Raw genomic sequence first — 13,831 nt, 5'->3', positions numbered from 1 at the left:
AATATGAATTATTACAATTTATTACTCAAAGACCTATCCTTATCTTTTCTATAACTAATCTTATTTGCTGTAATATATAACAGTAAATACATTTGCCATTGTGTTGATAGCATTTGCACTCAAAAGCTAGCAGATACTTTTACAAAGTTACCATACAAAAATGGATGAAACAATTATTCATTTAAAAAAATCAGAGTAAAAAAATGTTATCGGTATGGTAGCCCCCACCCACAAATGCCCAAGAGGCATTAATCACGCATACATAGTTAAGAAAGCAGCAGTATTGTGGTGCTTTATATATATAACTACATATATGAGAAAAGTTACATTGAAGAAGAAAGCAGCATAGTTTGGCTTTCAAAGTTTAGCTAGTTATCTAAAAATACAGGTATTTCTGAGTATTATCCCAAATGTTTAACTCAGGATCCCTATACACAGCACTACACCTGCTCTGTAAAACCTAGGCAGTCTTACCACATTTGAATCTGGTTCTGCAAACGTGCCTGCCTTTTCCATATTACCAAGCAATAGCAAGCAGGCCTGCTCTCCCCTCCCGCTAGCTCTCAGGTTGAGCCAGCAGTTACTGTCATTAACACATCCCAGGGAGCTGTCTTTTCAGGTGCTGCTTTTACTTTTGCTTGCATCCTTGCATTTTTGAGAGAAACAAACCTGAACACTGAGGGACTTAGGAATGCCTTAGATGAGAGTGTGAAGTCTCTCAAGGGCCTGATACATTCTTGGATCTGTAGCTGGGTTTAAAAGAGAAATACAGCAATATGATGCAGAAAAGAATTCAAGGTCCTGCTGTCCCCCTGGCCATGTCCCTGTATGGAAGTGCCTCTATACTGTAACAGATCACTTCTCTTTCCTTGTGATATACTTACGCCATCTTTTACTAAAAGCAGATTGTCTTAAATATATGACAAACCAAAGAGTAACATTATAGCAAATTTCAGTCACATTCCGAATCAACGTGAGCTTTGGAATCAGAAGTTTGAAGGAAATTTGTTTACTTAGGGTGTGTTTTTTTGCTACACTTTAAGCCACAGAACAGATTTGAATGTACGTCAAGAGAAATTCAGAGCTGGATTGATAGCGTTCCAACTTCAGAGCTCTTCTACTCTGCTGCTGTAATCCATATATCAAGAAAAATATGTGCTAGTCACTTATATAAACTGGTTAGTTGGTACTTCAAGTACTGCAAAAAAAGCATCTCTATTATTAGCTGTAATTGAATATTATGAAAATCGTAAATATTTTATTCCTATGACTGTTGATTCAACACTTGCCTGCAGTACTCTGTCAGAGCCATCAGGCTAAAACCCACTCATTTTATCACCAGAAAGACTGCCAACATTGTCGTTCCAGTTATCAAGTTGTTTGCATTGAAAAACAACATCTTTTGCCTTGCAGGTGGTACTGTGAAGGGAAGGAGCTTGAAAACTCACCAGACATCCAAATTATCCAGACGGGCGATCAACACTCCTTGGTTATTGTTGAAGCTTTTGAGGAGGATACAGGACGTTACTCGTGCTTTGCTTCAAACATCTATGGAACGGACTCCACTTCAGCAGAGATTTACATAGAAGGTAGTGTTAGAATTCTTGTGGAAATCAGTCACACAGGATTGAGATACAGTTATGTATTCTGTATGTTAACTGTGTAATAGATTTGTCACAACAAATACATAGCAGGGAGTCAACACTTTTTGTCATTAGTAACATGTTCAGTATTTATCTGTAAAATACCTTTCAAACAATGACTGCCCTTTTCCTCTAATTTTACTGTGTTTCTTCCCAGAGATTTTAGATATCTCACTGCAAAAGTCTAGAAATATTCAGATCCTGATGCCACCTTGCTGTCGCCGTGCACCAGCACACTTGTATTTTTTGTCTGTGATTACTCTACAGAAATATAAGAACCTAAACGTTGTGCCTGATTCTTATTAATCCCTGCTCCTTACAGTCATTACTACATATTGAATACAAGATAGCTTCATCCTAACCCATTGTTAGGATCTTGTAACCAAAATAAACATGCCAGCAAATTGATATTTTACTTGCACAATAGATATAGTAAATAAAAGAGAATGTATATCTGCAGATTTAGGTGTCTCTTCTTTCTCCTTATATTTTTTAATATATCCTACTTGGCTTAAGAGAGATCGTATTTCTTTTTAACACTTTTTTGGGTCAGGTTTTAGATTGCATCCTTCATTGTGCTAGCAGGATTACCAATTTCAAATGAAGACATGGAATCTTTTTTTTCCTTTTGCCTTTTTTCCATTTCTCAGGCAGAGAAATATACTATGAGTACCATCACTGACAACAGTGGGGCCATTCATAAAGCACCTACCCTACTTAATACAAGGTTCATTTGGCTCTACTGTTATTTTTCTTTCATGTCTCTAATCTGACAGTGAAAGGACGAATCCTTTTTTAGCATCCCCACTGCCCCTGACATTAATGGGAGATGTCTGTGGTTAGCAGAGATTTACTAGTTCTCGAGACTGGGGCCAAGGCCTGCTTTTACCCAACACGGTGGATGTTGGCTGGGAGCCACGGCTGATGGAGATGCTCACTGGCAGGAACTGCAGAGAAAATGCAAATTCCCAATGCAGTGAAGGCTGAATCAGAACAGCAAAATGTCTCAGTAAGACAGCTGTTAGTAAACTGAGCTTGTATCTTCTCCAAACTGTGCCACAAAGCACTAGATTAGGATTAATGGCCATGATTCCAGGCTTCTCTCTTCCCTCCTCAGCCCTGTCTGCACCTCCCCCCTCCCCCTCCCCTTTTTTTTTAACTGGTAGTATCAGGTGTCTGTAAAAAAAAAATCTCTTACTTGATTCACAACAGCAGTCACAGACTAAATCATACTAGTGGCATTTGAAAGAGAACCTAAGGAAGACGAAGGCATACAGTCACTCTTGGATGCTGTTTTCCTCCTTTCAGCTGCACCTCATCCCAAATGTGCCTTATGTCAGTAGCAGTTCTGCATCTCACGCAGTGCGCAGTTGCTGGTTCATTTCCACTGCAGTTTGATCTTCTGTTCTGGCACAGCTTTATCATATATATCCTTAAAATGCTCTAGAGGAAATCTGAATAAAGGTTTCTATCATTCATAGATAAACTTGTCCAAAATTACTTCTGCTAAGTGATTTTTTAAAATTTTTCACAGGAGTCTCTTCTTCTGACTCTGAAGGTGAAACCATCAAAGAGGAAATGGATCGGTAGGTGTAAAATCAATTACCACTTCCATATTTGTTACCATTAAAAAAACCCTTAAGTGAAGACATTTCCGTTTCCATTAATATTTTGCAACTTCTAACATGTTAGGCTTTTTTGTGGATTTGTCTGGATTGTTTGCATTGTGTTTGTTTGCTTCACAAATAGCAAATTCACGTTTGTTTGTGTGTCTTCAGCTTTAGCTGAAGAAATGAAACTTTAATATTAAATATAAACATAAGAAGTAATATGTTACCTTAGAGATTAAGCTATTAAAATTAATTTACTGAAATAGATGCCATTTGACTAGACCCAACTTAAATGCTGATTTAAGCATCTGACAGGGAAAAACCCTGCAGTAAAACTTCTCACACAAAAGCACGGTGTCATGAAGCCTGTGGCAGAAGATGGCTATACATGAATTATTTAGAGTTAAGATAAGGATGCTAATACATATGAACTGAAGCAAACTGAAATGATGGGTATAGAAGACCCTACTTCTAGAAAGAAGGTGTCAGATGGAATCTAAAACCTGTGAAATAATTTTATTCTTCATAAATGGAATCCCTTCCCTCTGCTGATCCAATGCTGTTAGAATGGTGGACTTGGCAGTGCTGGCTTAACTTGATGGTCTTCAAGGTCTTTTCCAATCTAAACGATTCTATGATTCTATAGTCTTTCAGAATCAAAGTCTTTCTATTAACTGGAAAGGGAGTCAGACTGGTTGAAAATGAAAATAACCAATCTTTTATTTTGAACCCATTTGTATGCATTCATTCAGTCCCAAAAGCTGCAAGTTTTAGAAGCAAATTTTAATCAGATAGAGTTATGCACCCTGGGTTTTTCTCCATTATTTATTAAGGAAGGTTATACTCATTTCAAATGTACTTTCCTTTTAAATTGCAAATACAAAACACTGCAGTGTGTTTGACTGACCTCAGGCTGACAGCAAACCCTGTCTTAGGTGACTCATTTTCTTCAAAGTCATAAAATACTCCAGATTGGACTTGTTTATGGGCTTTGACAAATGTAAGGGTTTAATATAAAACTTACGATCAAGAAGATCTCAAGTGTTTTGCAACCAATTGCTAAGTTTTTCATAGTGCTAGCTCAGACTTTTCCAAATGTCTCAGGTATAATGCTTTTTCTTATTCATCTCATTAGGTGTTAATGTAGTGTTGACCATGATCCTGGTCACTTGATAGCATCTCAGGGTTGCTTACCTCTTTCAGTTGTGAAGTAACGTGTTGCATTCTGTACTTCTCAGAAAAAAAAGAATGCTGCTCTGACACTGCAGCTGCATGTCCCCAGATGACAGAAATATGAAAGATCAGGTTTGGGTATAATCAGTGCCCTTATTTTTGCTTAGCTTCCAGCTGTTGTCACATGAATCTGAACACCTGTAATTAAAGGGAATTAATATGAGAACAGGTGCAAAAAAATGTTCACAATTTCAAAAAAGAAATCAGTGATGGTAACAATCGTATGTTCATCTTGAGTAGGGCTTCCTCTGGTTTGAAGGCTACCTTTCCTGGGGGGTTCTGTGGTACACTCCAGAGCAGCCAGTGCACACCTCAAACTGAATGAAAAGACCATCTCTTCATTGTCTGCATTATTTTACTTGGCAATAAAAATAAATAGGGTCAAGTCCTTTACTTCCATATAGAAACAACCTTGAAGAAGTGAAGAGGTGCCAATATGTACACTGCCAAAATTGCAGCTGTTGGTCAGAAACCATACCTCTCTTTTTTTTATTTTTCAGCAGTAAATTATTGAATCTATATCTGAGCAGACTGTGGTGTTTTCACTTCCTTATAGGCTCAGGAAGCAGTGCAAGAGAACTAGCCTTGCCCTCTGAGAAACCAGCATCGCCCTCTCATGCTGCTCAGAGCTGGTAACAGCAGCTTTCAAGCCACAGTTGGGTTAATCCAGGCCATTTATTACATTTGGTATAACTGAATGAAGTGTGAGAGATTAGAGTGACAAGATGTGCAGCCCAATTCTTATAAAACGCAGCTTACCTAGGAGTACATATCAGTTTAGATCAACTGGAATTCAAACCCAGAGTGAGGCTGGGGTTGACATGTAACTGGGACAGACATAACTAAGGGATGCACATGCAGCTCTAACTTGGTTTCGGTCAATGAGAACTTGTTTTTGGTTACTATTTCACAGCAAACCAAAGCCGGCTGACCCCCCCTTGAATGCAGCATCTCCTGCTGTTAGAGCTGCAAGCAAGCATCTGGAGACCTCCAAGGCAGCATCTGCTATGGTACAGCCTGTGTCTGTACCTGTCCAGCCTGTGTCAACACCAGTTAATCAGGTAGGGATACGGTGAATTGCAAACACCAAAAGCATGCTCTTAAAAAGGTGCTTCTTCTGCAGTTTGTGACTCAGAACACCCACATTTTCTAGTTTTCTATCGGCTGTTGAACGTCGGCTCTGAACCTTACAGCCATACAATAGTTGCGTGGGCTGGGGAGATGTCCTGCCTGCCAGCTAACCTTTAGCACCTGGCAGAGGGAAGGGAACCTTTCATCCCCAGGTCACAGGCATCTCTGCGGCAGTGAGCAGAAGGAGCAGCTGCCGCTAGCTCAGCCAGCGGTGGGAATCTGTGCACTCCAGCAGGTCAGAGACTGCGTGCCGCGAAGGGCACTTGGATGTGTAAGTCAGCTCCCTGGCCTCTTCATGTTGCAGACTGACTCATTCACTCTCAATAGCGGCAGCCTGTAACATTTTCCTCTCCCTCTCTACAGAACTCACTTCAAATCATTTTCTTTCAATGATTACTTTAAGCTACATCATTTCACTACATTTACGTTATATGTAGATAGGCTTATTTACCATATAACATTTTCATATCCAGACTGAAGCGTTTCTAATGAATGTTAACATGCTTTCAAGTCCTTTTTGTTGCAAACTATCAGAGTATTCATAACTGTGAATTCTTTCCTAATAGGAAAGAACAGGAAAGAATATTCTTTCCTAATGAGAAGTAATAGCTACAGTTACTTAAAAATGAAACTGAAAAGTCAATGAGAAACTTGCTTACATTTCCTTTTCCATGTTTACAGCCTAACATTAGGTGGTTACCAGTAAACAGCTACTGAATAGGTGAAGTAACACACGTTTACACTTAACTGTGTACAAAGAGAACAGGATTAAGCCTTTGTGACGTTTTGACAGAGGCTGCCTAAGTCAAGACTGATTGTTATCTCAAAAATTACCACTTTTAATCTTGTTTTCTTACAAGACACCATCTGTAAAATCTGCCTCTTTCCTGGGATACTGAATCATTAATACTGCTGTTCTGGGGCAGCTTCTATTTCACTAAAATGAAAAACTCTTATTAATCAAGTTGTATACAGAAGTTTTCCAGGAGGAGAATTATTTCATTCTGATTTCATCCAGTAGGATCAATAGAGTGATAGTTCACTTCTCTGAGTTGTTTGGTTTTGGCAAAGGAGAAGCATTACAGTAGTAGTCACACACATAGCTTGACTTAACTTTTCCTTGTTGACACCCACAAATAATCTGTAAGTTAAGAATTTCTAAAAGAAAACTACCACCAAGCAGCCTAGATAGATTTGCCTTAGTGAAGCGCTAAGGACAGATGTTACCGTACACTGCAGAGAAGTTTTCCTTGCCATGACCAGGCAATAACAGCATTTTTGTTACTCAGGCAGTAGCCCATCCGGGAAGATTACTACCAGTTGTCTACAACAGAGCAACATTCATTCAGTGCATTAAATATGTTGCTTTGGAATTCACCCACCAAAATCTCTTCTGTGTCATTCCAAAAAAGAATGTTTCATCTGTATATGGAAAAACATCCTGTGTACACCTGAGCTTCATGATGTGATGTTTTGCAATCTACAGGCTCAGAGCCCCACTAACTATTTGCAAGGACTGGATGGAAGACCTATAATTGCTGCTCCCGTATTTACGAAGGTAATTTGTTCTATGACATATCTGAAAACTAAAGAGGTCAATTAATTATATAGTAATAATTAAAAATTTCTAGATATCCAAGGGGAAAAAAATAAATTATGCATTTCTTAAGCCACTCAAGGATTTAAGTGGCTTTATAAAACCTTACTGAAATCAGTATTACTTCCAGACCACTAAGACACTTACTGACTGTCTATTCGTTTTCTCTATTAGATGTTACAGGATATTTCAGCTTCTGAGGGGCAGCTTGTTGTCTTTGAATGTCGGGTGAAAGGAGCTCCTTCCCCAAAGGTTGAATGGTATAGAGAAGGAACACTGATAGAAGATTCTCCAGATTTTAGAATATTACAGAAAAGTATGTTTTTTGTGTGGAAATATTGTGTGGAATAAAACATAGGCAAGCAACAAAATTGCTGACACAACAGCACTTTGAATTTCACATTACAACTATAACTGAATTGTTTATGGCAATAAATCCGGGTTCCAGAAGCCAAAACTGTGGATGAATTGAACCGCCTAAGGTAGTACTTCTCTGAGATTCCTCAAACTCTTGAATTGTTCTGCCTTCTGCTTTGATCCCTGTGCCACTTCAATGTCCTTTTTCTAGTTCAGCCTTACTTCTGCTGCATGTTTTTAATTTTTGCACCATTTCTGTAGAGTTCCTTGCCCATAAAGTCCCTCATCTTTTATTTAAGTGCTATTATACTAGTACTTATGGGCAGTGGATTGCTTATTTATCCTCAAAAGTACCCTGACGTACACATTAGCATGCTCACACGTACATGTGTGTGCACATGATCCACGAGAGGTTGTAAATACGTACTTTAATTTTCAAATGCAGTTGAAACATCTGCAGTTTTCACATAAGTCACTGGAATTCTAAAAGTTTTGAAACTCAAGAGAAATTCCTTAAATGCCACACTAAATCAAACCTAAATGAAACAATGTTTTATCCCAACTTGATTTCATGTGTGCAATACTTTCAGAAATTGACTTCAAACACACTAAAGTAGTACTAAGACTGCAAAAAAAATACTTTTTGCAGAATTTATTTCCTATTCATAATTCCTCAAAAGTGTTCATAAATGTTTAGTGGATTTGACATACCACTGAGTGCAAGGCCACTCCTTAAACAGCCCATTGAATCAGAATAAGTATTCCATCATACAGAGAAGGTCAAGCTTCATAGTTAGCATTTAAGAAAAAAAATGATTGGCAAAAGTATATTCAATCTACTAATTCTGCTCTTATTCCCTTTAGAACCACGATCTATGGCTGAACCAGGTGAGGATCTTCCAAAGGCTCCTATTTTTTTAATTTTACAAATATGGTGATTTAATCTCACAAAACATTAATTGTTTGAATTCCATAATTTAATTAACTTAATTTCGTCTTTTCCCCATGTTCTATAGCTACTAGTGAGATGCATTTCACTGTATACTCTTCCATAAACATATAGCTTGAATGAATTCTATCATTTTTGAAGAAAATAGTGTTTCCTCTTTTGCTTTGACCCAGTTCTAACTTAGGACCGAAATGTTACCACCTTAGGAACTAAAGATTAATAAAATTAATGTATGAGGTTTCCCTGTATATCTGAGGCTCAGAAGTACACCAGATGATGTAGGATTGAGCTATTTTTATCTAGTTTACCAGTTAGGGAACATTGCATCAGATGTTTAGCCATGTCAGCCATTCCTTTTGCTCCCTACCAGCGTAATATGAGAGTATCACATCAGGTGTTCCATCCCTGATATCAGCAAATCCTATAAAAGTGGCTTGATTTGCTAATTTCAAGGGTCAGATCAGAATGTAGGCTACTCTGCGTGATTTGAGCAAAGGAGCCTTATCAATTTTGATTACTTCTCCATGAGACAGTCAATCTCCCCATTATGTTTCTTACTACTAAAAATATAAAGCTGCCCCTCCTAAGACAGAAAGCTACCAAAGGAGTATTAATTCTTATGGAATATAAACTTCTGTAACTCTTCTCCTTGCCCTATCAAAAGTTTTTTACCCCAAATAAGTGTCTTGAAAGAGTCTCCTTCCCTCTGCAATATCTCTCTCTGAGACTTAGAAGTGACTGAATGGAACTTCTACCGGAATCCACCAATGCTGTTCCTTTACTGTCCAGTGCCATCACTGCTGAGTAATGTGAAGCAGTTTCTAGAGGGTCACCAGTTGGGTGCAGTTGTCACAGCCTCATCACCTGCTGCTCATTCAGAAGGAATCTGGATTTCCATGCATGCAGTGGTTGGCAAATTCAAGTACTATAAACTAGATACTATAATGCCTTAAACTAGTTCTATAATCCTAGTACTATAATAAACTATTATTCTCCTATAGTTGTTAGTAAATAATCTTTGTTGCTACTAGATTTTCCTCAGTGCTGACATGAAACAATCGGGTTTAAGTGTGGTATGGCCTTCAACAGAAATACTCATAAAATAGCAATTCTGTAGGGTTTCAATAAAGTTTCTTACAAAATGGTAGCAAAATAGTCACTGACTAGCTGAAGAAATGCTATCAGCCCACATTTCAGTCCTCCCCTTCCCAGCTACCCAGCCAAATGAAAGGTCTAAGATCTGTAGGTATTTAGTTGCTGGTACTGCTGCCTGGACATGTCAGATACTGGTCAGACAGGAATGTCATAACCTCAGACTGACTCTTCCAGGAGGAGTTTAATTTTTGCTACTACAGTTTTGATGGCACATGTGTGGTTCCCCTTAGGGTGCTTCACAAAGAAGAGAAAAGGCAACTTTCTATAAGCACAATTAGCACAATCCTCTCTATCTGCTAATTTACACCAGCACTTTTGGAAAATGCCAGCCTATATCTATGTGTTTTGTGTTTCTTCCCTCACAGAGTGACTCCACTTGAATTGTTCCCAGTTAACTATAGCTAATTTTTCAATCTGAAAAGAGATAAAAATACATATATTTTAGTGAGTTGTGAGTATAGATAGTACACTGTTATTTCTCCAAATCAAATTTTTAAGTTCTTCAGAGAGCAAGTCTGTAGTTCATGTGATGAGGAAAACATTTTCTCATGTTTTCCGAACACTGCTGGCACCTGTTCTTCACTTTCATTGGGCATGCTGGAGCAGAGAGGTACCAGTTGCTGCAGACAATGCCGACAACAGCTGCTGCACACAAAGGCTGCCAAAACTGATAATACTGATGAAACTAAAAGCAAATGGGGCAAGGTGGAAAACCTTAAGGAAATGTCCCTGAGGGTAGTCAAGGCGTTGTGTGTTTGTTCAATGCATGTTCACTTCAAGTAGTAATACTGCTGTGATGTGTTGCAGAGGAAATCTGTACTCTCGTCATTGCTGAAGTATTTTCAGAAGATTCTGGCAGTTTCACCTGTACTGCAAGCAATAAATATGGCACAGTATCTAGTATAGCTCACCTAACTGTCAAAGGTAAGTGTTTGGCTTAGTCCTTTGCTTACTAGTAAATATAAGCAGAGCAGGACTGCACAGTCCAAGCTGCTTATTGAACATACAGATTGATATGTCTTTTCAAAGTCTCATTCCCCAGTTAGAAATGTGAAGGAACAAGGAACATTAGGGAATGAATCTCACACAGCCCTTCTGAAAACACAGCTCTTGCTGATCTCAAGATTTGGGCAATAGCCATTTTTGGAATGTTTGTGGACTGTCTAGTTTGCTGTTTCAATAACCCTTTGGTGCAGAGCCCAAAGGAGGAAACCTCAAACCAAATTCTTTCATACCGCCTACACAATTTATGCTGCCAAGGCAGTAAGCAGTGAGGTGAGCAAAGTACAGTACTGAAAGCAGAGTGCGCCCTCGACTCCAGTTCAGCTCAAGTTCTGGCAGTGTGCTTCGTAACTATAAAGTTAGAGAATTCTCTGAATAGAAAGTTTGTATTCCAAAGATGCTGGTGGAATTCATGGGGGACATGGCTGAAGAATAGTACTGAATCTTACACACTAGAACTGTGACTCTTCTCCCCCACCTTTACAATATTCCATTGTTAAGGGAATTTGTTGTTAAACAAATGAGGTCAAGTAACTCAGTCCAACAGCTGGAAGGAGATCAGAGTGAGTTTTTCCAACTGTAACTTATGTGATTTCATTTCACTGTGATTTACAGTATTTACGTATCACCAAAAGTTTGATGTTTGCTATTTCAGCATCTGAAGACAGTAGTAATGCTGGTACCCTTCACACAACGAGCTCAATCAACTTAATTGCTGCTGAACATCAATCTCCCCCGCGTACTCCTTCCCACCATGTAGTAAATCAAACTCCCAAGCCTAAACTTGAAGGTGTTCTTGTGAACCACAATGAACCCAGATCGAGTTCCAAGATAGGTCTCCGTGTACACTTCAAGCTGCCTGAAGATGATAAAGGAAGTCAATCATCACCTGAGGACGGACCTGGCGCTACAAACCAAATCAGACCCAACTATTTCCAAGAGAGGATAAATGGACAGCCAATGAAAATACCAGAGCCCACATCGCCATCCAAGGAACCGCCCCCAGTACTGGCTAAACCAAAGCTGTAAGTAAAAGGGATTCTAGAAGCATCACTGATATTATTTAGTATCCATAGACCAGAACACTATTGCACTAGAGCAAAAAACTCAAACACAGAACAAAAAGTCAGTTTCACATGGGGCTGGCCTAATTAACCATACTCTTACAAAACATAGACTCATAGAATGGTTTGGGTTGGAAAGGACCTTAAAGGATATATTCTACAGAGCTAGATACTTTTTTCTGTTCCCTCTTGGGAAAAGTGTTCTCCAAATTTAAAAATAAAATAAAAATAATTTTCCTTAATTGCAAAGAAAGAAAGCCCTGAAGACACATACAATAGATAGCATCTAGGAAACAATAAATGCATGAAATGTGAGTCCTCCCTGATTGATGCACTCCTGCCTGTCACCAAATGTCAACATCACCTAACCTATGCTGGTAATATCCCTTTTGATGGAGTATTTCAAAGCTTTATTAGCCAAAATTCTGGTTTCAGAACCCACTTTAACGGGAGCTACACAACTGCAATCTGGCTTACAAACGTTCATTTAAAACCTGATAAACCAAATCCTACTCCTAGTTACACAAGCAGAGAGGTACTAAGGTGACACAGAGCAGAAGTTGACAAGACTATCCCTTAAATATCTTCAAGTAAGATTTATATTTCATGTGTAAAACGGTAAGAATCATCTTCAGTAAAATAATTTTTAGACAAAAAGCTTTTGTGCCTCTGCCAAAGAAGGGGAGAAGAAGGAAAAGTTTATTTTAGCAGTAAACTAATATGATGTTCTCATAATGTTAGAGAATATATCTGTAGCAGTTTCCCCTACCTCTTACTGTGTCACAGGACATAGAAATTTTCTCGTGCAATGGAAATGCAGTCAGCCAGCACATTCAGGGCCCATGACCAATTTTCCTCATGTTTGTTTTATATGCAGTGATCAGACCCAGTTAAAACAGCTCCACAACCAGGTCTTGCTTGAACAACAGCAGGTGCATCAGACATCTACAAGAGAGTTGTCATTCAACACAACTTTATTGAATTCTGCTACTTCACTCCACCAACAGTCCACCTCAACTGTGTACAAACAAAGCAAAGCCTCTTCTTCACAAGCCTTCAGCTACACCCGGCCTAAGCAGTTCCTACCATCACAAACCACATCGCCTACCAGCTCCTCGTCTAGCTCCTCAGTTACAACATTCAGCAACGTCCCTCAAGGAACTCAAAGAACAAACAGGGAAAATTTCCCAGGAAGTCCTCCACCTGCCCAGTCAAGGGCTTCAGGAGGGTTTACAAGCAAAATTGAACAGTCTCTACCAAGCCCTAAAGAATCCATGGGGCCTCCATTAACATTTTCTACATCTAGTGTAAAACAGTTTCAGCCGCAGAGTGTGACTCCTGCTCCTATCTCCCCACCTGGCCGGATTCAGAATCCAGCAGCTTTCCTTAGTGCTGTTCTTCCTTCACTTCCCACTGTGCCATCAACAAATGCTATGGGACTGCCCAGAAGTACACCAGCCACGTAAGTAGCATAAGCCATATGTGGAGAAGCAGGGGCAAGAAACGCTCATAAAGGAGACTAAGATATATTTCTGTTCAAGGGTTCAGTGGGGAGTTTACTGAAATGCAAGTCATTCATAAAATGGAAAAGCAAATTATTTGTATATTCTGGTCATTTCATCTAACCTTTACATTCAGTTAAGGAAGGAAAGGATAGTAGCTTGTGTAATAAGATATATCAAGGGTAAGATAAATTCAAGATAGAGAAATGGGAGTTTATAAAGCTCTATACAAGAATTTGAGGTCTCAGAGATTCATAACACTGTACTAGTGGAGCAAAGAGATTCATGAGCTTGCAGGGTAAGTCACTCTATGACCATTTGCCTATATGAGCTATAAAAACATTCATACATATTGTAAGCATTGAGTAAAGTTTTAAAAGGTACCTCATAATGTAAGCTATTTCTTAGTTCAGGGAAATCTAAGACATAACTTATGTAAAGGTATTTCTCTGGTTACAACACTTTCTATATTTAAAGTCCCCCAGGAAATCTCAGGAGCATTAATGTTTTGCACATAAATATTTTAACTGTCAGCCAGCATGATTTCTGTGACTAAATGGCTACCACCATACAAGTAAATAAGGATGA

General features: G+C 38.8%; 1 protein-coding gene across 2 annotated transcripts in view; it reads left to right on the top strand.

The window, feature by feature from the left end:
* Window positions 1-13,831, top strand: part of MYPN (myopalladin) — a 48,729-nt gene that overhangs the window by 10,485 nt on the left and 24,413 nt on the right. Inside the window, exons 3-11 of one of the 2 annotated variants that reach the window (XM_010151987.1) lie at window positions 1,414-1,589; window positions 3,178-3,229; window positions 5,400-5,547; window positions 7,104-7,175; window positions 7,389-7,530; window positions 8,436-8,459; window positions 10,483-10,599; window positions 11,333-11,702; window positions 12,619-13,203. In XM_010151987.1, coding sequence (XP_010150289.1) covers window positions 1,414-1,589; window positions 3,178-3,229; window positions 5,400-5,547; window positions 7,104-7,175; window positions 7,389-7,530; window positions 8,436-8,459; window positions 10,483-10,599; window positions 11,333-11,702; window positions 12,619-13,203 — 1,686 coding nt within the window. Of the gene's footprint in view, window positions 1-1,413; window positions 1,593-3,177; window positions 3,230-5,399; window positions 5,548-7,103; window positions 7,176-7,388; window positions 7,531-8,435; window positions 8,460-10,482; window positions 10,600-11,332; window positions 11,703-12,618; window positions 13,204-13,831 lie in introns of both variants that reach the window. The other variant, XM_010151986.1, reaches the window with a different exon arrangement.

The sequence above is a fragment of the Eurypyga helias genome, unplaced genomic scaffold (genome assembly GCF_000690775.1).
Source record: "Eurypyga helias isolate BGI_N326 unplaced genomic scaffold, ASM69077v1 scaffold26585, whole genome shotgun sequence".
Taxonomy (NCBI): domain Eukaryota; kingdom Metazoa; phylum Chordata; class Aves; order Eurypygiformes; family Eurypygidae; genus Eurypyga; species Eurypyga helias.
Note: the sequence above shows the minus strand (reverse complement) of the source record. Positions and strands in the feature narration are given on the sequence as shown.